Source organism: Zingiber officinale, chromosome 2A (assembly GCF_018446385.1).
Source record: "Zingiber officinale cultivar Zhangliang chromosome 2A, Zo_v1.1, whole genome shotgun sequence".
Classification (NCBI taxonomy): Eukaryota; Viridiplantae; Streptophyta; class Magnoliopsida; order Zingiberales; family Zingiberaceae; genus Zingiber; species Zingiber officinale.
The window spans coordinates 93691677-93713625 of record NC_055988.1 but is presented as its reverse complement, the minus strand read 5'-3'; the positions used below and the strand labels follow the sequence as shown (position 1 = coordinate 93713625).

The 21949-nt window shown below is 40.0% G+C and overlaps 1 protein-coding gene across 1 annotated transcript; it reads right to left on the bottom strand.

The window, feature by feature from the left end:
• Positions 1–149: 149 nt before the first annotated feature.
• LOC122041566 (two-component response regulator ARR2-like) lies at positions 150–4613 on the bottom strand. Its single transcript, XM_042601291.1, has 7 exons — positions 4298–4613; positions 4046–4198; positions 3334–3744; positions 3009–3085; positions 881–2176; positions 669–733; positions 150–571 (listed from the first exon to the last, which is right to left on the bottom strand). Exons 1-6 carry the CDS (start codon positions 4428–4430, stop codon positions 722–724), a joined length of 2082 nt encoding a protein of 693 aa, XP_042457225.1. The 5' UTR covers positions 4431–4613; the 3' UTR covers positions 150–571; positions 669–721.
• Positions 4614–21949: the final 17336 nt, after the last annotated feature.

Below are 21949 nucleotides of genomic sequence, written 5' to 3'. Positions count from 1 at the left end.
GCCCTCGATTGCAAATAGTATCAAGTTAGGTAGACTTCTTCTTCACTCTATGAAACTGTATCTCAACTCCAGTCCAAGATTTGAGATAAATTCATTAGAAACATGGCATTGCAGAAATGGAAGAAAGTTAAAGAGTCGAACACAAAATGTATCAAAACACAATCACAACTATATTCTTGACCATGAAACGAGATCTGTACACAAGTATTGGAACTAAAAAAGAAGAAGTTTCTTCCTTCAAGGCAAGAGACTTTGGAGAATCATAAAGCCAAGCTCCATAAATGAGAAAGTAGCTTGTTAGAATATGCTAAAAATGATACAAAATCGAAACTATGCAAATTAAGTTCATATCTGTACAAATGAGACCACTCTGTGGATAGATTTGCAGAATAGATGATCCTGAAATCTTTCTTCTTTTTTTTTTTTTTTTTTTTTGAAACCAGAACTTATTGGCTTTGTGTAACAATTTGAATCCGCTTTGAGAGTTTCGTATTTGTTGGTGGAATTGGAACTCCATCGACTCCACTGAGAAGTTAAGCTTAAGAACATCATTTCCAGTTCCATGTCGCCGCTGCAAAATAATTCTAAAAGTTTATTGCTTTTCTATATTCACAGATTCAAAAATAGTTTAAATTCAGTGTGGGTGAAGGGAATAGATCAACACATACATTGCTCTAGAAAAAAGAGGATTTGTGTCTCGTAAAGTATACTCCTTTCATGATCAGGATGGATCCTGCATGAAAAAGAAAAGTTCTTGTGATAAATGCAACGAGATCGCAAAAACAACAAGATTCAAAATTCTTCTAATCTAAATGGCATGCATTGTTTCATTGCTAAAGAGTTATGCAAGATAATCATCATAGAAATATTCGAAAGTAACCTGTTTTGCAACGACACTCATGAGTTCATTTTGCATATCATCGAGATACACATCTTGGTAACTCATGTCTGGACTGACTCCATAATTTAATCTGACTGAGTTATCATCAATATATACGTTTCTGTGCTGCGCAACACTTGTTCTTTTCTCGACATTGATATCATTTGTTAGAGATGTTATTTTGTCTTTAACTGTAGCACCGGTGTTGTTATCCCTATTAGTCGCAGTAGCAGCTGAATTGTGATGGCTCATTAGCGAAGAATGAGACAGTAGATTGCTTTGCTCGAGGCCAAAGATATGGCCTGTTTGGTATGGAAGATTAACTCTTTGCAGCTTCCACTCATGGCCCTTGTTTTGATGTTCACTGATGGTGTTGAAAGCAGTCACATTGTCAAATTTTCCTTTCAGGTCGTGATTGCTACTGAACGATTGGAAACTTGCCGTCTGTTGTGAAACTCCAACACCACTTGCAGAAGGATAGGAACTTCCAGATAATCCATTCACAAAGCTGCTCTGTCCATCGACATAAAGGTCGCGACGAGATGCACTAAATGGCGACTTAATGTAGTTGGCAGGCAAGGACGTGATGCTCGTACTAACACGGAGCTGTCCTAAAATATGATTTGAACTCTCATTTGAAGAGGTTTGCAGTGTCAAGGCAGACGAGAGTCTAGAACTATGACTTGCATTGTTGTTCAATACTTGTCCGCTCGAATGTGGGATATTGATATTGCTCCTTTGCTGAGAGAGAGAAAATTGATGCAAATGCTGAGCCTGATGCATGGTTAAAGACACATTCATTTGTCCGCTCATTGTGCCGCCGGGTAATGAGAAGCTCGATGGTTGTGATGAAGATGTAAGAAAGTTTGGCATTCCTTTGCCAAACTGTAGATTCATGCTTCCATATGGTTGAACAGCTGAGGGTGTCTGCCCAAATTGACTTAATTGAATGTTGTTAGAAGGTGTTTGGGGATTGCTCATCCGTTTGTTGTTCATTTGCTGCGCCGATGAGGAAACCATGTTGGATGCATTTGCAATTTGTATACCAGAGGCAATGAGACCGAATTGATTGACAGATGATGCACTGATGCCGACATTCATGTTACTTCTCGGTCCTGGATGTATTGCTGCTCGTCCTTGTGGTGGAATCTGAGAAACAACAGCGAGCCCTGGAACATCGAATCCGTCAATCAAACTCACTGGATCATACGACGCATCGTGGCCGCTTGCAAAATGTGAATCCAGTCTTCCCTGATGTTGCGGCATACTCACTCTCCTCAAATACAGGCGATATTTCTATTCATGTACAAAAAGGACACGGTTTAGAGAAGCAGCATACAGAGAAAATGATAAAAACATCAAGCAAATAATAAAATAAACTAGAAAGTGCAGGAATCATCAGATTATTTCGTCTCTGAAAAACTTATCTGTATAAAAAAGCTGAACTCAAGAAAAAATTGCAACAGGGCTATAACTTCAGAATCTATTCTTGCATGCACAGGCCCCTTTTAATTCACTCTGAATTGTCTACCTATATTTGTTGGTATAGAAGAAGAACTCTGAATTATTTGATGCAATGGAAAAGAGTATACTACAGCTTTAAGATGATGCTTAATTAAGCAAAGTCTTGATGGAGTTAACAACAGATGTAGCATGAGTTTGCATCTTATGAATACCAAATTCATACGACAAAAGAGTTGTCTAATGATTCAGAGTTCCTCCTCTCAAAAGCTCGGTTCAGGAGCATCCAATTACTATTAGATTGTAAAAACAAGGCAGAAGCACACGACTTGGCAACATACAATTGAGATGACCAATTTTTGTTTTAATTTAAGTAAGATTCTAGTTATGTAGCTAAATCAAGAATATGTGACTAGTTAACTTTCTTGGATTCAAGAAACTATGGTGGTCTTCTAGGAAAAGTCTAAGCTGATTGGCTTTAATTAACCCTGAAAATTAAGATAACTTTTAGATTTCAACGAGTAAGTCAATCATTTACTCAATCGACTCCATTTCTTCCTACAATTTGCAACACCTGACGATAAGAAGAGTTGCTATTCATGGTAATGGTAACAATAAGAGAGTTTAAGAGCAACTGGATAAAGTTCAAAACGATGCGCAGAGATACCTGCAAGTGACTTGCAACATTTTCCCTAGTAAGTCCGACCACACTCATCAACTCAAGGATTTTCTTCGGCACAGCTTCTGCAGGGAGAGAAAGCATACGTAGTAGTGAGACAATAAGTAAATGGAGATTCCAGTGGTAGTATTCACAATGACAAATGATAATGGATCAATTGGCACATCAATTACGAATCAACATCAATAAGTTTTGAAACGTTTGCTATTTGCACTTGTCTAAAACCAATTTCCATACAAAATTCAAAATCAACAAACCACACCACTAAAGAAGTGTATACCAACCAACTTGAGCAATGTGAGGAGGAACTTACTGTCGACGCCCAATTGATTGACAGCATTCACAAATTTTTGGTGGAGATCAACAGACCACACAACCCTGGGTTTCTTGGAATGCGAAGGGTCTTCATGCTCTTCCAACGCCTCCTCCTCGTCGTCATCCTCATCATCATCCTTCACTTCTTCCTTTTTCCTCTTCACACTCTTCCAACTCCCTGCGCACGCAGAGGAAGCATTGTCTCCCTCATCCACACCCCCTCTCTGCCTATCATTATCCTCGAGGCTCCCCGAGTTTTCCAACTCCTTCGATCCATTTCTCTTTTTCCTCACCACATGCTGCCATATATTCTTCAACGACTCCATCCTAACCGGCTTTATGATATAGTCACATGCACCATGGGTGACACCTTTCATGACAACATCTTTATGGTCATCCGAAGACATCACTGCGCAGCAACAGATACAATGAATCAAATCAAATTAAAACTCTTCCAACCAAAGCCGAACCTAAGAACAGAAGGGGGAAAAAAGTAGTTTTTGAACTGGAATTAACTCAAAGATTACTTGAAGAACAAGTAAAAAGGTGGAAATCAGAATTGTTGCAGAAAAAGGGTTTTTGAACTGAAATCCAACGTAGAGATGAAACGAGGGAGAAGAAATTGGTTACGGGGCAATCGTAACATTGGAAAGATGGCCTCGGAACTGAAATCGAACATTAGAAGAATCAGGAGAGAAGAAATTGCTTACTGATGACAGGGAGATCCATCTCCAGCCCGATGTGCTCCAGCAACTTGAACCCGTCCATGTCGGGCATGTAAACATCGGAGAGTACCAAATCGAAGCACCCCTTCCTCTCGCGTAGAATTTTAAGCGCCGCCGCCGCCCGGGAGCAAGTCGTCACTGCCCAAGAACAACAGCCGATGCCCTAACGAATAAGCCCCGCCCCCAAACCTAAAAAAAAGAAGCAATCTTTCGCAACGCGGGGTCGGAAGAAAGTACCGTGGTAGAGGCACTTGCGGAGCATCCGGTCGAGGATCATGAGGCAGGTGGGGTCGTCGTCGACGAGGAGCACCCGGAGGCCAGCTGGGAACTCCGCCGGCGCCGCCGCAGCGGCTCCACCCGAATCCAGCATTAGATTGCAGAATATACCTCGATCCGGGGCAAGAGCTAGGAATCCAAGCGAGATCTATCGCGAACGAGGTTTCAACTCTCTCCCGATCTCTGCTTCAAATCCTCCTCCTCCTCCTCCTCCTCCTCCGGATTTTATAATTGTTAATTTTGTGATGGCGATAAGAACAGCAGGACCAGCTCAGTTTCTTTATGAGGCTCGTCAAAATCGTATCTTTCGCATCGTCTCATTCCTAAAAATACTAATTTTACCACGCGAGGAAAAAATAATAATTCTCGGCCGAATTTTGAGATTTATCAAATCTTTTATTACCTTTTATGAATTAATACCTGTTTTGGTAATGTTTATATATACAGTATAATTAATTACGAAGTCCGTAATTTCAAAATTTCCTTCCTAGATCATTGCTATTTAAGGCTACAATATTTGTTAGTGCCCAATCAATCATTACTAAATAAATTCCTTTTACAATTTTAAAATCACCATAAATGGTATAGAATGTCTTGGAATATTCTAAAATATTTTTTTTATTTAAAAAATATTTAAATTAATGATAAATGAAATAAACTAAAAAGTATTTGGTAAAAATGCAAGTTTTCAAAAAAAAAAAAAAAACACACTTCACATTAGATATTTTATACTTAAAATAACTCTTATTCCAATATTTTGTAAATCAATTATTTTATTATAATCAAAGTTATTATACATAAATCACTATTATTCATTCACTTGATTAAAATTATTTAAATTTTATTAAAATCACTTAAACTTCATCAAATTATGATTAAAATTATTTTAAAACAATTATAATAGTTATAATTGCTAGGCACTTATAGAAGCTACTTAATTTATAAAAATATTCTTTACTAACTTATAAGTAAACTTGATAATAACTATTTAAATTTTATCAAAATTATTTGCACTAGAAGTAAAATAATACAATAATGTTGTAAACTATTGTAATAGCAATGGAAGTAAGAAATAATATTTTAACAGTTAATCATAACTGGTTTAATAGTCCTAAAAGTAAGTGACATACTTGAGATAAAATATCATTCTTTTAATTTTTTTAAAAAATATATCATTTTGATGATTTAAATAATTATTTTAGGGTCAGAATTACTTTTAAATAATTATAACGTAGTTATAAAAGCTACTAGATGATTATTACACTAAAACTCTAAATCATAAATTTTGAATACTATTGATACGATATTTAAGATGAGCCCTTTTAGGATGGGTTAAAGTTTAGAAGATCGGTTGATATGAGAGTTAAAGTTAAAAGATGGTCAATATCATTCGAAATAAGAGAATGCCTGACAGAACTCCGGGTTAGCCGAGCCTTGAGTTCTAATCTTGTGCACGGATGGAGTATTAAGCCAGGGGCTCGTCGGATCGGGTCCTTCAACCGATCGAGCCTTGAAGCCCCATTTCATAAACAACGATGAAGCATGAAGTCAAGTATCAATTACCTCGAACGAGTGCTCTAGCCAATCAGACATGCTAGACACTTGGTTGCTTGTAGTTCAAATAAAGAAGCTGAGTCTCCGACTACATTCATAAACATTCACAGGGTACCTCTCGGAAGTAAGGGTCGGTCGGATTATATGAGTAATTGATTGATTGTTCAAAGTAGTCTATTACGAACCCCGCAACCCAACTAATTAATATGCTTTTTAGGCATTTTATGCCACGGAGGACAGAGAATATTCTGCAGGTAAATCACACTTTCAAAACTTACAGCCTATCAAATCACAGAGATTTGCAGACTAATTTTAAGAAAAGTGTTAGAGTCACTATATATGACCTGTCCTTTTTTGAAAGTGCTTCAAAATTCATACATAGATACAACAGTGACATTATAAAAGGGGGTCTTCATTCATAGGCAAAGGTACACGATGCTACATAATTTTACACACTCGTTACAACTATTCGTTTCATTGTTCCTCTCCTAAAAGTCGATCATTGACTTGAGCATCGAAGGCCAACGTCGGGAGCCCCTTCCCTGACTTGATCGCTAATGCTATCTTTGACACGCAGGATAACAAGGAGTCTATGTTTGGTCAACTTCAAAGTAGACCCGACCCCCCACCCGGTACGGCCTGGACCTAGCCCGGGCTCGTAATCAGGTCAATGGGTCGGTTGCCCGTTGACCAGGTTCGCCGAGCCAAACCGAAACTGGCCTAGCAAGATGTCGGGCAGGTTCCGACTCTAGGGTCAAAAACCGATGGCCCGCCGGTTCACCCCAATTTCTTTTTTGCTCGTTGGAACCGGCGGTTCCAAGTCGTTTAATCGACAGTTCTTAGCCATTAGGGGGGAGGGATTTTTTTTGGTATTTTTTCAATGGTTAAGATTATTTGGTCGGTTTTATCAATGACTATAATTTAGTGTCTGTTACTATCTAAACTTTATAAATAGAAAGTTTATTTCATCATTTCCACACACTTCTCTACTCTTAATCTCAATTTTGCATTCTCTATATGTTTTCCTCTCCATTTCTATGCACTTTTGTTTCTAATTTTCAATTATAATAGAAAGATATTATGGAGGTGTATTATCTGGAGCTCAAAAGGAAAAGGAAATAGTGAATCCGTGTGAGGACCCCAACATTCAATCCACCAATGATGAGACCAAGCACTTTCTGAATCCGACATCCGAAACATAAGGAAGTACTGATGTAATTATTTATAAGGTTTAGGAAATTCTTCCTCTAAAGTCTTCTATTTTTACTAAATATTTTAAGAATGCCACTCTTCCGTCTGGAGAATTGTGTGCAAAATATAAACACTGCAATGTTTCCTATAAATTTCAAGTCTATGGTGGCTATGGATTGTTGAAACAATATGTAGAAATGAAGCACCCGACGAAATATGGACTCGACTATTCTCAAACATAATTATCTAGAATTTTTTTTTCAACTATTGGTAGTACTGATTCTGTTATTTTTATATTCGGATAATAAATTAAGAGAATCATTAGCTAAATTTTTTTCTGTAGAACATCTTTCTTTTAGTTTTAGATCTAAATGTACATTTGAAGATTTTTGTAAAGAATCTTTTAATATATGTGCTAAACATGTTTCTAGGACTATGTTAATTTATACAATTAAAAAAATTAGTAAAAAAGAAAAAAAAATTAATTGATGAATTTAGTAAATTAGATAATAAAGTTTCTTTATGTTCCAATGTTTGGAGTGATCATTGGCAAATACATTCGTATATAGGCGTGACTTGCCATTGATCGATAACTCTTGGAACCTCCCAAAAAGATTGTTAGCTTATAGAGTTTTTGATGAATCACATAATATTCATAACATTGCACAATTATTATGTTTAATTTTAGAAGAATATGGATTAACTCATAAAATATTTTCAATATCATTAGATAATGCTAGCTCTAATACTGCTTGTATAGATGATTTAAAATTTGTTTGTCAACCTATTATTGTTGGTTTATTTTTTTATATTCATTGTGTATGTCATTTTTTAAATTTATATGTTTAAGAAGGATTAAAAATTTTAGAAAATTATATTAAACTAATTATAATTACAATTTCTTATTTAGGGTCACATCTATCAATAATGAAACAATGGGGCAGGTTTTATAAAACTAATGAAATGAGATCTAAAAAATTTCCACGTGATATACTAACATGTTGGAATTCAACATACTAACTATTACAAGATTCATTTCAATATAAAGAATTATTATGTTCATTCTTTGCACAAAATATTAATATTAATATATATTTATTTTCACAACAATAGAATATTTATAGTAATATTTGTAAAATTTTAAAAGTATTTAATGATGCAACCAAATAACTTTTCGGTGTTTATTATCCCACTGCTCAATTAGTTTTAAATTTTTTTAATATAGTATTAGTTTTAAATGAACATATTAATAATGAATTTTTATCTTCTTGTATATTAGCTATGAAAACTAAATGGGATTTTTTTTTATTTTATTCTTAAAATTTATTTAATTGTATTTTCTTTAGATCCTAGATTTAAATTAAAAGTTCTACAAAAAAATATTAACTTTATATTATGATGTTTTAATTCCAATTAAAGATTTTTCTTTGTTCTAATCCAGTTGATATTATATATAATGTTAAAATTTATTTATATGATATTTATAATCAATATTATGCAAAATATAGAATACAAACTAATATTTCTGAAATACAATAAACTACTTGTAGTAATTTAAAACTTACAAAAGTATAGCTTTTATTAAAAGAATGGATGAAATGGCCATGAGGATCCTCAAGTTCCACATAGAAACTTGAGAATTATTTTATGTCTTCTTTTGATTTTAATGAAGCAGATAGCGAAAATTTTGATATCTTAAAGTGGTGGTTACAGAAGGCTCAAAGCTTTCTTATCCTCTTCGTGATCACCAGATAAATTTTAACTTTTCCAATGTCAACTATTGTTGTAGAGCAGACGTTCAGTGTCGGCGAACGGTGATCAACTTTGTCTCCTGACTTATTGGAAGCCCAAACATTACTGGATGATTGGACCAAAGCCAAGAAAATAATCCAAGGAATGCATCTTTCAAATGACAAAGTTGAAGATTTTGATACCGAAGGAATGAATACAATAGGAACGGAAAATGGAAGTGAGTGACAATGTCACTTTCAAATATAAAAGGGTAAAAATGTAAAAGAACTACGTAGGCTTTAATTCCCCTATACCTTTAGGAGATACGTAAGCAACTTAAATGAGTGTAAGCCTTATTTAAAATAAATTTTAAAATTTAAAATTTTTAATATAATAATCTTAAACAGTGAATCGACAACTCCAAACCGTAACTGTCTTGGACGGTTAAGGTTAAGGGTCGACTTGCCAAGAACTGTCGAACCAACAACTTCGAACTATTAGACTGTCCATTTTGAACCGTGGTAAGGTTTAATTACTTTAGAGCCACGTTCCAACCAGCCACCTTTATCGCTTTCAGACAGGAGCATATTTAGCGTCGTCTATAGGAATCTCGCCTGCATATGAGATGTGAAGATGGATGAGACTGGACAACTCACCATAGTGACCTTGACACAAGAAGAACTAGAGATATTGATAAATGCCCGAGCAGCTAGAATGGTTCAACAACAACAAGCGATAGGCGAGGGACGTTTGCCTAACAATCCCACTATCTTGATGACCGGGCGACTGGCTGAATACTAGAGCTGTCAGACGGGCCAACCCATGACGGGGCGGGTCGGCCCGTGGCGGGCTAACTATTTGACGGGGCGGGGCGGACAAACCCGCCAACTTGGCGGGTTAGGAAATTTCCAACCCAACCCATTCTAAGGCGGGTTGCGGGTTTGGCGAGCCAACCCGCGGGCCCATCAAAAATTTTTTAAAAAATATTTCATATCTTTAAGATTTTACTTCGAAAAAGTTTTCTACAATTAAATGTATACATAAACATGTATTTTAAATATAAATGAACACAAACGAGTACTTATGTTGGATGAAAAGTACTATTTTTATTTCAAAATTATAACAAAGAAAGATAATAAATTGGCCTAAAACTTATCTTACATGTGTTTTTCAACCCGCGGGCCAACCCAAGCCCGAGCGGGCAGACCCGCGCGGGTCACGGGCCTAGGCGGGTCAGCCCACGGCGGACTTGGGTAGATAAAATTCTAACCCAATCCGCTTAAATTGTTTGGCGGGGCGGGCCAACCCGACGGGCCCAACCCAAATTGACGGCTCTACTGAATATGGAACTCGAGTGGAGGTCCCGACCGGGTTCCAACTGACTCAGCCTCCTCCGACTACCTTTCCTTAAGTACCTATTTCGCCGATCAGCCTGCCACCGGTGTTGCCTTCACCGATTGCATATCATAGGGCGCTGTTCCGAATGCTCCTTGAGGACATGGGCCAAGTGGAGAGGACGCAAGGATCATCTTTTAAAAATGTGCCCACCCGGGACATTTGTAAAGGCAAAGCACCAAGGGTAAACGATTCTCCCGAGCAGGTAAACATGTCATTTTCCTAAGAAATCCTTGATGATCAACTGCCTGCTCATTTCTGACCCTTGTCGATTGAGGAATACAGAGGAGCAACCAATCCAGAGGACCACTTACTCAAGTTTGAGAATACAGTCATACTCCACCAGTATACAGACAGAGTCAAGTGCCAAGTGTTCTTCACTATCTTGTATGGCTCAGCGCAGAGGTGATTCAAACGACTGCCCGCCGAGTCCATCTGTTGTTACAGGACTTCTGAACGACCTTTCTTCATCACTTTGCCAGCAGTTGTCGCTACCACAAGACAACGCTGAGCTTGTTCTCACTCAAGCAGGACCCTAAGGAGACACTGAGGACCTATATAAGGAGATTTAATCAAGTGATCATGGATATCCCCTCGGTCACTCAGGAAATTTTGGTGAGTGCCTACTCCCAAGGGCTTACAGATAATGATTTTTTTCTGATCTCTCATCAGGAAGCCTCCAAAGAACTTCGACTATCTACTCGGACGAGCCACAAAATATATTAATGTTGAAGAAGTTCAGTCCGCTCAGAAAAATAAAGTTCTTGAGCTTGACGCCGCTCCTGAGTGTCGATCGACCAACAATAAATTACCCCCAAAAGGCCCCTAACTAGGCCCTCTGCCACAACATCATGAGTCAAGGTCGTACACAGTCTAGGATGTGGAAGTCAATTGGATGCAATTCCTCGAATCTCGATAGTGGACTCTAATGTTTTGAACCTACCATCGCTCGGGGACTCACAACATAAGAAATTGCTATAATTTTAATCAAGTCCTGCACCGACTGAGCCATTAAGAATTCCGTCGGTGATCTCCTTCTCCTAACCGCCAACGTTATCGCCGACCGAATGGAAACCCAGGTCGAAACAACGCGCCAGTGGAGTGGAACCAGCAACTACCCCAATGAAAAGACAACCAAAGACTTGCTTAGGCGTCGACCGAACGACCATCATGACAACTGACTCGAGAGGAAGAAAATCATGGCAATGCCGCTCGAGGTGACATTGATATGATAGCGGGTGACCCGATCGATGGTGATTCTAATTAGGCCAAAAAATCACATGCAGACAACTAGAAATTCACACAGTCGGGTGCAGTAGGAATAAAGCACAAGGACCAAAGATTAGTTTCAATCCTAAAGACTTAAAAGGGGTGGATATACCCCATGATGATGCCTTAATTATTAAAGCTATGATCGCTAACTATAATATTCATCGTACTTTTGTTGACACGGGTAGATTGATCAACATCATCTTCAAAAAGATGTTTGATCAACTTCAGATAGACAAGAATGAGCTCCAACCAATAATAACACCGCTGTATAGGTTTACTAGAAATGAAGTACAACTGACCAGGAAAGTTCGGTTGGCTATCTCTCTCGGAGAAGAGCCACTCATGAGGACTTGCCGGACGAATTTCATTGTGGTGGACGCATCCTCAGCATACAATGTGATACTTGGCCAACTGACGCTGAATGAATTTTGGGCCATCGTCTCTATATTTTTATAGAAAATTAAGTTTCCAGTAGATGACTCAGTCGACGAAGTCAGAGGAGATCAGCTCGTAGCACGTAAATGCTACGTGGAAATCGTGAAGACTGAATCTCGGGTTGCTCTAAAAATTCGGCGACTCGAAGTTAATACAATCCTAAAAGCTCCTTCAACTTTAATCTATAAAGAAAAGCAAGAAGTACAAATCCATCCCAACCGATCAGAGGCTACTACTTATATCGTAGTCATTTTGAGCCTCGAGAAAAAGGTAGAGTTAATGGCTTGCCTGAGACATAATAATGACGTTTTCACGTGGGCGACCCATGCGCTCTCGGATATTTCGCCTACTATAATGCAACATATGTTTCATGTCTGATTGGATACTTTGCCGGTCAAGCAAAGAAATTTTTTTTTGGATTAGAGTAGAATCAAATCATCCGAGTAGAAGTGGATAAACTACTTGAAGCTAGACATATTCAGGAAGTGTAATTCTCGAGCTAGCTCACAAATGTAGTATTGGTGTCTAAGTCAGGAAACAAGTGACAAGTCTGCATGGACTTCAAAGATCTAAACAAGGCATGCCCAAAAGATTACTATTCTTCACCATGCATTGATCAAGTGATGGATTCTACTGCTGGTTGTGAACTGATATGCATGCTAGATGCATATCAAGAGTATCATCAAGTCTCGCTCGTCAAAGAAGATCAGAAACATACTGTTATAATGCTATGCCATTTTGGACCGAAGAATGCAGGAGTCATATACCAGCGGATCATGAATAAGGTGTTCTGAAAGTAGATTGGTAGAAATATAGAGGTATATATCGACGATATATTAATAAAATGTCTCCAAGTTAATGATTTATGTGCAAACATTAAGGAGACATGCTAGAGCTTAAGGAGGTATAGAGTCAAGCTTAACCCTGACAAATATTTGTTTGGGGCTAGAAGTGGATGCTTCCACAACTACATCGTGACTAAGTTGGGAATTGAAGCTAACCCCAGCAAGGTGAAGACCTTCCAAGATATGCCTCTGTCTCATAACCTGAAGCATAGCGTCTGGCAAGGCGGATCATAACTCTCTCTCGATTCATCTCAAAGTCGTCCGACAGGAGTTTGTCATTCTTCAAGATACTTCGCTAAGCTACCAAATTCTAATGTGACGCCAAGTGCAACAACGCGTTGGAGGACCACGAAGTTTAGCTACCAAATTCTAATGTGACACCCTTATTTTCTTTCTCATCCAATAATTATTTTAATTAACAACACACTGGGATGAGTGCTCATCAACCCAAAGACATCCAGAATGTTGATCAAGTGGACCACGAAGTTAAGCAAGTATGACATGCAGTACCAACCTCGGTTGGCCATTAAGGCTCAGCCTTAGTTGATTTTGTAATAGAGATACAAAATCCTGAGCCACATGGAATTGGAAAAATCTATATGGATGGATCATTCACTCGGCAGAGCAATGGAGTTGGAATCCTCTTGATACCACCGTACGAACATAGAATGTAGCCGTTAGTTCAGCTGGATTATTGAGCTACTAATAATGAAGTAGAATATGAAACATTGATAATTGGACTGCAGGTAGCTAAACATGTGGGAGCTACCCGAGTTTTCATTTACTCGGATTTCCAACTAGTGACTCAGTAGCTCTTGAGTAATTTTGAAATAAATAATGAACGGTTGAAATTGTATGCAGAAGCATTTGAAAAGTTGAAGTCGTGATTTCAAGAGGTATACTACAAAAGATTCCCTGAGCGAATAATTAATATGCGGATGGGTTGACCAAGTTAGCTAGTTCCTTTAGCCCTTTATCACTAGACAAGCCGATCGAGAAAATACTATTGGTGGCTTATATCGAATGACTAGTTGAAGCAGAAATACAAAACGATTGGCGAACACCATTGATAGAGTTCTTTCAAGCAGGAAACTTGTCGGCCGACCAAGAGCAAGCATGTATAATAAAAAAGAGAGTCGGTCGGTTTATGTTGATTAGAAATCATCTATATAAGAGAACCTTTTTAAGACCATTGCTCAAGTGTATCAGATTGGATGCCATTCAATATATTTTACAAGAAGTACACCAAGGTTCATGTGGAAGTCATTCCGGTGGCCAATCGTTGATTTGAAAAATTCTATTGGCTGGATATTTTTAGTCCATCCTGTAAGCGGACTTGGCTCGACTGGTCGCCACTTGTCTATCATGTCAAAGACACCAGAATATACAACACCGACCCACAGAAGCATTGAAGATGTCAATTGTCTTCTGCCCGTTCGACTAGTGGAGCATGGACATTGTAGGATTTTTCTTAATGGCATCCGGTCAGAAGAAATTCTTACTCGTGACAATGGATTACTTCTCTAATGGATGGAAGCCGAGCCACTCGCTATGATAACGAAACAAATGATCATTAAATTTCTAAGGAAAAATATCGTGTGCTGGTTCGATATTCCTCATAAGATTGTTTCTGATAATGGAAAGCAATTCCAAAGGTGGAGGATCAGAGAGTGGTGTCTGAGTTATGACATACTACAAGCTTTCACTTCCGTGGCTTATTCCAAAGCAACGACCAGGTGAAAGTCACTAACAAAGAAATTATTAGAGGACTTAGAACCCGACTTAACCGTCTCAAAGGAAGTTGGGTCGATGAACTTTTGAGTGTGCTATGGGCTCATCACACTGTGCCTCGAGAGACTATGGGCATAACCCTATTTCACCTAGTGTATGAAGGAGAGGCAGTTGTACCGGTGGAATTCAGCATTGAATCCGATTAGAGATAACTATATAACAAGGAGAATTCCGATCGACGCTTTATGGAGTTGATTTAGTGGAGGAAATTAGAGATAAGACAACCGCTCGGCTAATGACATATCAGCAAAGAATGAAGCAGAGCTATAACAGGAGCATTATTCCTAGATTTTTTTTTTAAGTCAACGACCTAATATGGAAGAAAGTTAAGCTAGTCAGGGATGTCAGCAAGTTGGAGCCGTAGTGGAGAGAGCCGTATAAGGTGGTGCAGAAGCTTAGCTCGGATTCTTATTACTTGCAGGATGAAAATGGGAAAAATTTAAACTGGTCCTAAAGCGCAAACCATCTACAACCCTATCAAACTTGATAATATGTTTAGGCTAAATTTATGTAATTTTAAAAAATCTATATTTAATGAATGCAAGCATATTCAAGTGGAAAACGACCAACTCCCAGACTCTTGCGTCGATCGATCGAGTTATAAGTGGGCTTGATCTCACAATCAAGTCCTAGACTCTCGGTCGATCAACCAAGCTCCTAGACTCTCGCACCAATCGACCGAGTTATAAGTGAGCTTGCTCTCACGACCAAGTCCCAGACTCTCACCCTGATCGACCGAGTTATAAGTGAGCTTGCTCTAATGATCAAGTCCTAAACTCTCACACTGATTGACCGAGTTATAAGTGAGCTTGCTCTTAAGACCAAATCCCAAACTCTTGCGCTGATCAACCGAGCTATAAGTGAATTTTCTCTGAACCAAGTAACCACTCGAGTCTTTTGTATTGTTTTTCGCCGCCGCTTTGTTATTTGAGTCATTACAAAAAGAAAATGAGTGTTTTTAAAAGAGCGATATTCACTCCTCCGCTATCGCACTCTTTCAATCCTACAGATTACACCAACAAGAGCATCGTCTGAAATAGTCTTCGTGGTTTTCTAACATTTGATGAAGTTTTTGGGAACCTCTGTAGATAGAAAACCACCTCCTTCAATTGCATGAGGGTCCTTTCAATACCATAGCCCAATATTCTATTAGTCTGATCAGCTAGCGTCTAGTTGAAGCTTCTAGATTAAAGATACTTCACTCTGAAGGGCTCTATCCGATCAAACTCACCAACTTTATAGTTTGTCATCTTCACCCAGGAAGCTTCAAGCTTAGATTTGAGCGTAGCCAGCTCAGCTTTGAGCGCAACCAACTCAGCGCCTTTTGCATCTAAGGCCTATTGTTGCTCCTCGAGTTGAAGCTCTTGTGTCACATGTTTAGTTGTTCGACTAACTTGTTCAACAAGAAGAATAGCTTTTGTTTCTTCAAGTTTATTAGCTAAAGCACAGACCTCCTTATTTTTGATATCCAAGCTCTCAATGATCCTAAGTTTTATAGTGTTGGCCAAGTGAATGTGCTAATTTGCCTGATCGATTCTTGCAACTTCTTATGCTTGTGGCTCAACTTGGCCAATTTTTGGATAAGTGAGTAGCTTCTGTTTCTTCAAGTTTATTAGCTAAAGCACAGACCTCCTTATTTTTGATATCCAAGCTCTCAATGATCCTAAGTTTTATAGTGTTGGCCAAGTGAATGTGCTAGTTTGCCTGATCGATTCTTGCAACTTCTTATGCTCGTGGCTCAACTTGGCCAATTTTTGGATAAGTGAGTAGCTTCTGTTTCTTCAAGTTTATTAGTTAAAGCTCAGACCTCCTTATTTTTGATATCCAAGTCCTTAATGATCCTAAGTTTTCTAGTGTTGGCCAAGTGAATGTGCCAGTTTGCCTGATCAAGTCTTGCAACTTCTTATGCTCGTGGCTTAGCTTGGCCAATTTTTGGCTAAGTGCTAAACCGTCTACCCAAAACTATCACAATGAAAAGAGGGTTAAAGGAAGTAAATAAGAAGGGCAAAGGTATTAAGAAACTTACCCCGGTGGCTCCTTTACTAAAGCGATCAACTAGCTCTTCAGAGGAATTGGTAGTCGCTCGGGCTAGTATATCTACCCAAGTCTGAGCTAAGGGCCCTTAAATCCTTATTTATGTTCTAGTGCCAAGGGCTTGATGGAGTGCGTGGATAACAAATCCTAAGTGGGCTGCCTAATGATTGCTCGAACTTTCTTCTTCTTACCTGACTCGTTGGGTTCTGTCGAAGTGGACTTAGACTTACTTTTGGACTTGGAAAGAGGCGTTGAGCGTATCATTGAGAGGGGTCGTGTTGGTTCAGTCATCAGAGGTAACAGATAAGATATAGGTTGAGCGAGGATAGGGCCAATCGGCAACTCGGATAATGAAGGAGTCCAATCATAGGAAGTGGGAGTGGTCCGACCTGTTAGGACCAAAAGTAGCTAGAGGGGGGATGAATAGCTCGTCGCGTGCCCGGTGTTCGGAGTTGCTTGTTTCTTCAAAGATATGGCAGCGGAAAATACAGAAACAAATCACACAACGCTAACACGGTTGGTTTACTTGGTATCCACCTCACAAGAGGTGACTAGTCCAAGAATCCACACCAACACACACACCCTCCACTAATAAAACTCTCCTTTATGGTAACTACTAAAGGCGGAGAAGCCCTACAAGACTCAATACAAGAAGAGAGGAAAGGGATACAAGAAATACAAGCTTACAATGAGTGCAAAACCCTAACCCTAGTTTCTTTTCTTGCTTTGATCCGCCTCTTGACTTGGAAAACTTCCAAGATGCTTCAAGAACTGGCGATATGAGCTTTTAGCTTTTTGAGAGCGCTGTGGAGAAGCTAGTAAGAAAATCGGAGATGAATCTGCGAAGAAGAAGACACATAAACTAGCCGTTGTGTCGCAACGGCTAGGGCCTGGACCGATCAGGCACACTCCTGATCGGTCCAGACCTTCTCTGATCGGTCTTGGGGATCGATCAGGACCTATGTTGATCGGTCCCCAGACCGATCAGCATGCTTCACAGAGAGTTGCGCAACTCTCTGATCGGTCTGTGGACCGATCAGAACTAAGGTGGATCGGTCCACAGCCGATCCCCCTCTTTCTTCTCCCGATCTTCTTCGCTTCTGATCGGTCACCAGACCGATCAGGTAATTCACAGAAACACACTGTTTGGTTACTGATCGGTCACCGGTCGATCAACAGTATCCGATCGGTCACGGACCGATCCAGTTTAGAACTCCCTAAACCCTACGGTCCCGAGCGAGCCATACGGCCATCTCGACCTAGTCCGGAGAATGAGCTGAGCCCTCTCCGACTTCATCCGGTCCGAGAACGAGCTGAGCCCTCTCGACCTAGTCCGGAGAACGAGCTCACGAGCCCTCTCCAACTCTGCGGTCCAGAACGAGGCTCCGAGCCCTCTCGACCTGGCAGGAGAACGAGCTCCAGCCCTCTCGACATAGTCAGGAGGCAGTGAACCCTCCGCATGCCAAGCATCCATACTTGGACTTCTCCGTGCCAGCTCCCTGCTTGGACTTTTCCGTGCCAAGTCTCCATACTTGGACTTTTCGTGCCAAGCTCCTGCTTGGCTTTTCCGCAAGTCTTCATACTTGGACTTTTCTCGTGCAAAGCTCCGACTTCTCCGTGCTGTCTCCATACTTGGACTTTTCCGTGCCAGCTCCATGCTTGGACCCGTGCAAGTCTCCATACTTGGACTTTTCCGTGTGCAAGCTCCATGCTTGGACTTTTCGAGTCTCCATACTTGGACTTTTCCGCGGTCTCCATACTTGGACTTTTCACGATGTCTAGTCAACCTTGACCTATCTGGATTTCCACCAGCTATCAGGGCCTTTCCACCCAGCTTCACTCACCAGGATTTCACACCAAGTTTCCGATCATCGACTCACCTCGGGTCAACCAGGTCAACCTTGACCAAAGATTGCACCCATAATCTCCCAAGTTTGTATTCTGTCAAACATCAGAATACAACTTTTCTATTCTCGTCAAACATCAGAATAGAACTTTTCTATTCTCGTCAAACATCAAAATACAACTCGAGTCAGGTCAACCAGGTCAACCTTGACCTAAGGTTGCACCAACAATCTCCCCCTTTTTGATGTTTGACAAAAATCATAATCAAGTTAGGTTAACCCGATAACCTAACTTAGGTTTTCCAATGTTCTTCCATGAACATTCTCCCCAAACTCTAATGTTCTTCCTTGAACATTCTTTGGACATTCTCCCATTCTCCCCCTTTTTGACACACATCAAAAAGAGTGATTCAAGGTCAAGAGTTTTTTCCTAATGAAAGTCCTATACCTTTCATTGAAACCCTTAATTTCCCCCTTGATACTAAAGTCAACAATCAACTTAGTGATAATCCCCATATCACTAATCATGACGAGTAAAAACTCCCCCTAAAAGTCAACTCCTGCCTGACTAATAGGTAAAACTCCCCCTAAAGGTCAACTCCCCCTTGACCATTACACCAACAATGTCTCGGAGAGTTTCAAACCTTTAGAAATCCAAAACACAAACTGTGTTTTAACTTTCAGCTGAAATTTCAGAAATTTCAGACAGAATTTGGCATGCCCGATCGGTCACCAAACCGATCAGGAGCTCCCTGGATCGGTCCAGTGACCGATCCAGCATCCCCTGGACCGATCAGGGAACCTCCTGATCGGTCACACATCTGATTTCTGAATTTCTTCCTCCCGAAATTCAGAAACCCCTACAAAATTACAGAAAATTCTAAAAATTATAAAATTTTGAGGATACATTCCTCATAACATATATTATCATGGAAAAATAGTTTTCTATGAAAATACTTCATATTTTCAAAGATTGACACAAACTTTAAAACTTGCTAAAACTTTAGTGTTTTAGCAATATGTTGATTTAGTGCATTCTTTTGAGTTTTAAATTCATCAAAACACATAGTTATGTGTTTTCCCATCATTGGGAAAGCTAATGTACAAGTTATGTGCATTAAGCCCAAGGAACATGGTGGGAAATTGGTTTTGAAAATATTTTCAAAATGATTTTGGAAAACCTTGGTGAAGGCTATCTTTTGATAGTACTCACCATTGAATAGTTAGACATAAACTTGAAGAAAACACTAAAGTTTTAGCAAGTTTTAAAGTTTGTGTTAATCTTTGAAAATATGAAGTATTTTCATAGAAAACTATTTTTTCATGATAATATATGTTATGAGGAATGTATCCTCAAAATTTTATAATTTTTGGAATTTTCTGTAATTTTGTAGGGGTTTCTGAATTTTGGGAGGAAGAAATTCAGAAATAAGATGTGTGACCGATCAGGAGGTTCCTTGATCGGTCCAGGGGATGCTGGATCGGTCACTGGACCGATCCAGGGAGCTCCTGATCGGTTTGGTGACCGATCGAGCGTGCCAAATTCTGTCTGAAATTTCTGAAATATGCTGTTTGAAATTTCTGAAATTTCAGTTGAAAGTTAAAACACAGTTTGTGTTTTGGATTTCTAAAGGTTTGAAACTCTCCGAGACATTGTTGGTGCAATGGTCAAGGGGCAGTTGACCTTTAGGGGGAGTTTTACCTATCGTCGCGGAGTTGGGGAGTTTACTAGTCATGAGTGTGGGATTATCACTAAGTTGATTGTTGACTTTAGTATCAAGGGAAATTAAGGGTTTCAATGAAAGGTATGGACTTTCATTAGGAAGAAACTCTTTTTGATGTGTGTCAAAAGGGGAGAATGTCCAAAGAATGTTCAAGGAAGAACATTAGAGTTCGGGGAGAATGTTAAGAACATTGGAAAACCTAAGTTTGGTTATTGGGTTAACCTAACTTGATTATGATTTTGTCAAAGGCAGGAGACCAACTCTGCCTTCTTCTAGTGACCCGACTCGAGTTGACTCGAGTTGTATTTTGATGTTTGACGAGAATGAAAGTTCTATTCTAATATTTGACGAGAATGAAAAGTTGTATTCGATGTTTGAATACAAACTTGGGAGATGGTGCAATCTTGGTCAAGGTAGTGACCCGGGTGTAGTCGACCATCTGGTAGTGAAGCCAGTGAAAGTCCCGTGAGTGCAAGGAAAGTCCCGGTGAGGAAGCCAGGCTGGAAGTCCCTTGGCAGCAAGGAAATCGGATAGGTCAAGGTTGACCGACATTTGGTGAAAAGTCCAAGCAAGTCAAGAGTGCCAAGTCCGAACCATGAAGAAGTCCAAGCAAGGAGCTTGGCACGAGAAAAGTCCAAGTATGAAGTGGCATCGAAAGTCCAAGCAGGAGGCGGAAAAGTCCAGCAGGAGCTGGCACGGGAAAATCCAAGTATGGAGACTGCGCGGAAAAAGTCAGCAGGAGCTGCACGCGAAGAAGTCCAAGTATGGATGCTGGCATGCGTCGGAGAGGGCTCGGCTGCTCGTTCTCCGGACTAGGTCGAGAGGGCTCGGAGCTCGTTCTGGACCGACGAGTTGGAGGGCTCTGTGCTCGTTCTCGACCGATGAAGTGAGAGGGCTCGTGCTGCTCTCGGACCAGGCCGAGAGGGTGAGCTCGCTCGTGACCAGAGTTTGGGGTCGAGTTTAAACTGGATCGATCGGTGACCGATCGATCGTTGATCGATGCGGTGACCGATCGGAACCAAACAAAGTGTTTCTGTGAATTACCTGATCGGTCTGGTGACCGATCAGAAGCGAAGAAGATCGGGAGAAGAAAGAGGGGGATCGGTCTGTGGACCGATCCACCTTAGTTCTGATCGGTCCACAGATCGATCAGAGAGTTGCGCAACTCTCTGTGAAGCATGCTGATCGGTCTGGGGACCGATCAACATAGGTCCTGATCGGTCCCCAAGACCGATCAGAGAAGGTCTGGACCGATCAGGAGTGTGCCTGATCGGTCCAGGCCCTAGCCGTTGCGATACAACGGCTAGTTTATGTGTCTTCTTCTTCACAGATTCATCTCCGATTTTCTTACTAGCTTCTCCACAGCGCTCTCAAAAAGCTAAAAGCTCAGATCGCCAGTTCTTGAAGCATCTTGGAAGTTTTCCAAGTCAAGAGGCGGATCAAAGCAAGAAAAGAAACTAGGGTTAGGGTTTTGCACTCATTGTAAGCTTGTATTTCTTGTATCCCTTTCCTCTCTTCTTGTATTGAGTCTTATTAGTGGAGGGTGTGTGTGTTGGTGTGGATCCTTGGACTAGTCACCTCTTGTGAGGTGGATACCAAGCAAACCAACCGTGTTAGCGTTGTGTGATTTGTTTATGTATTTTCCGCTGCCATATCTTTGAAGAAACAAGCAACGCCGAACACCGGGCACGCGACGAGCTATTCACCCCCCCTCTAGCTACTTTTGGTCCTAACACGACCGACTGCTATTTTAGGATTTTAGGAACCGTGGAGGTAGAGCCCCCCTGGCTTAGAGGG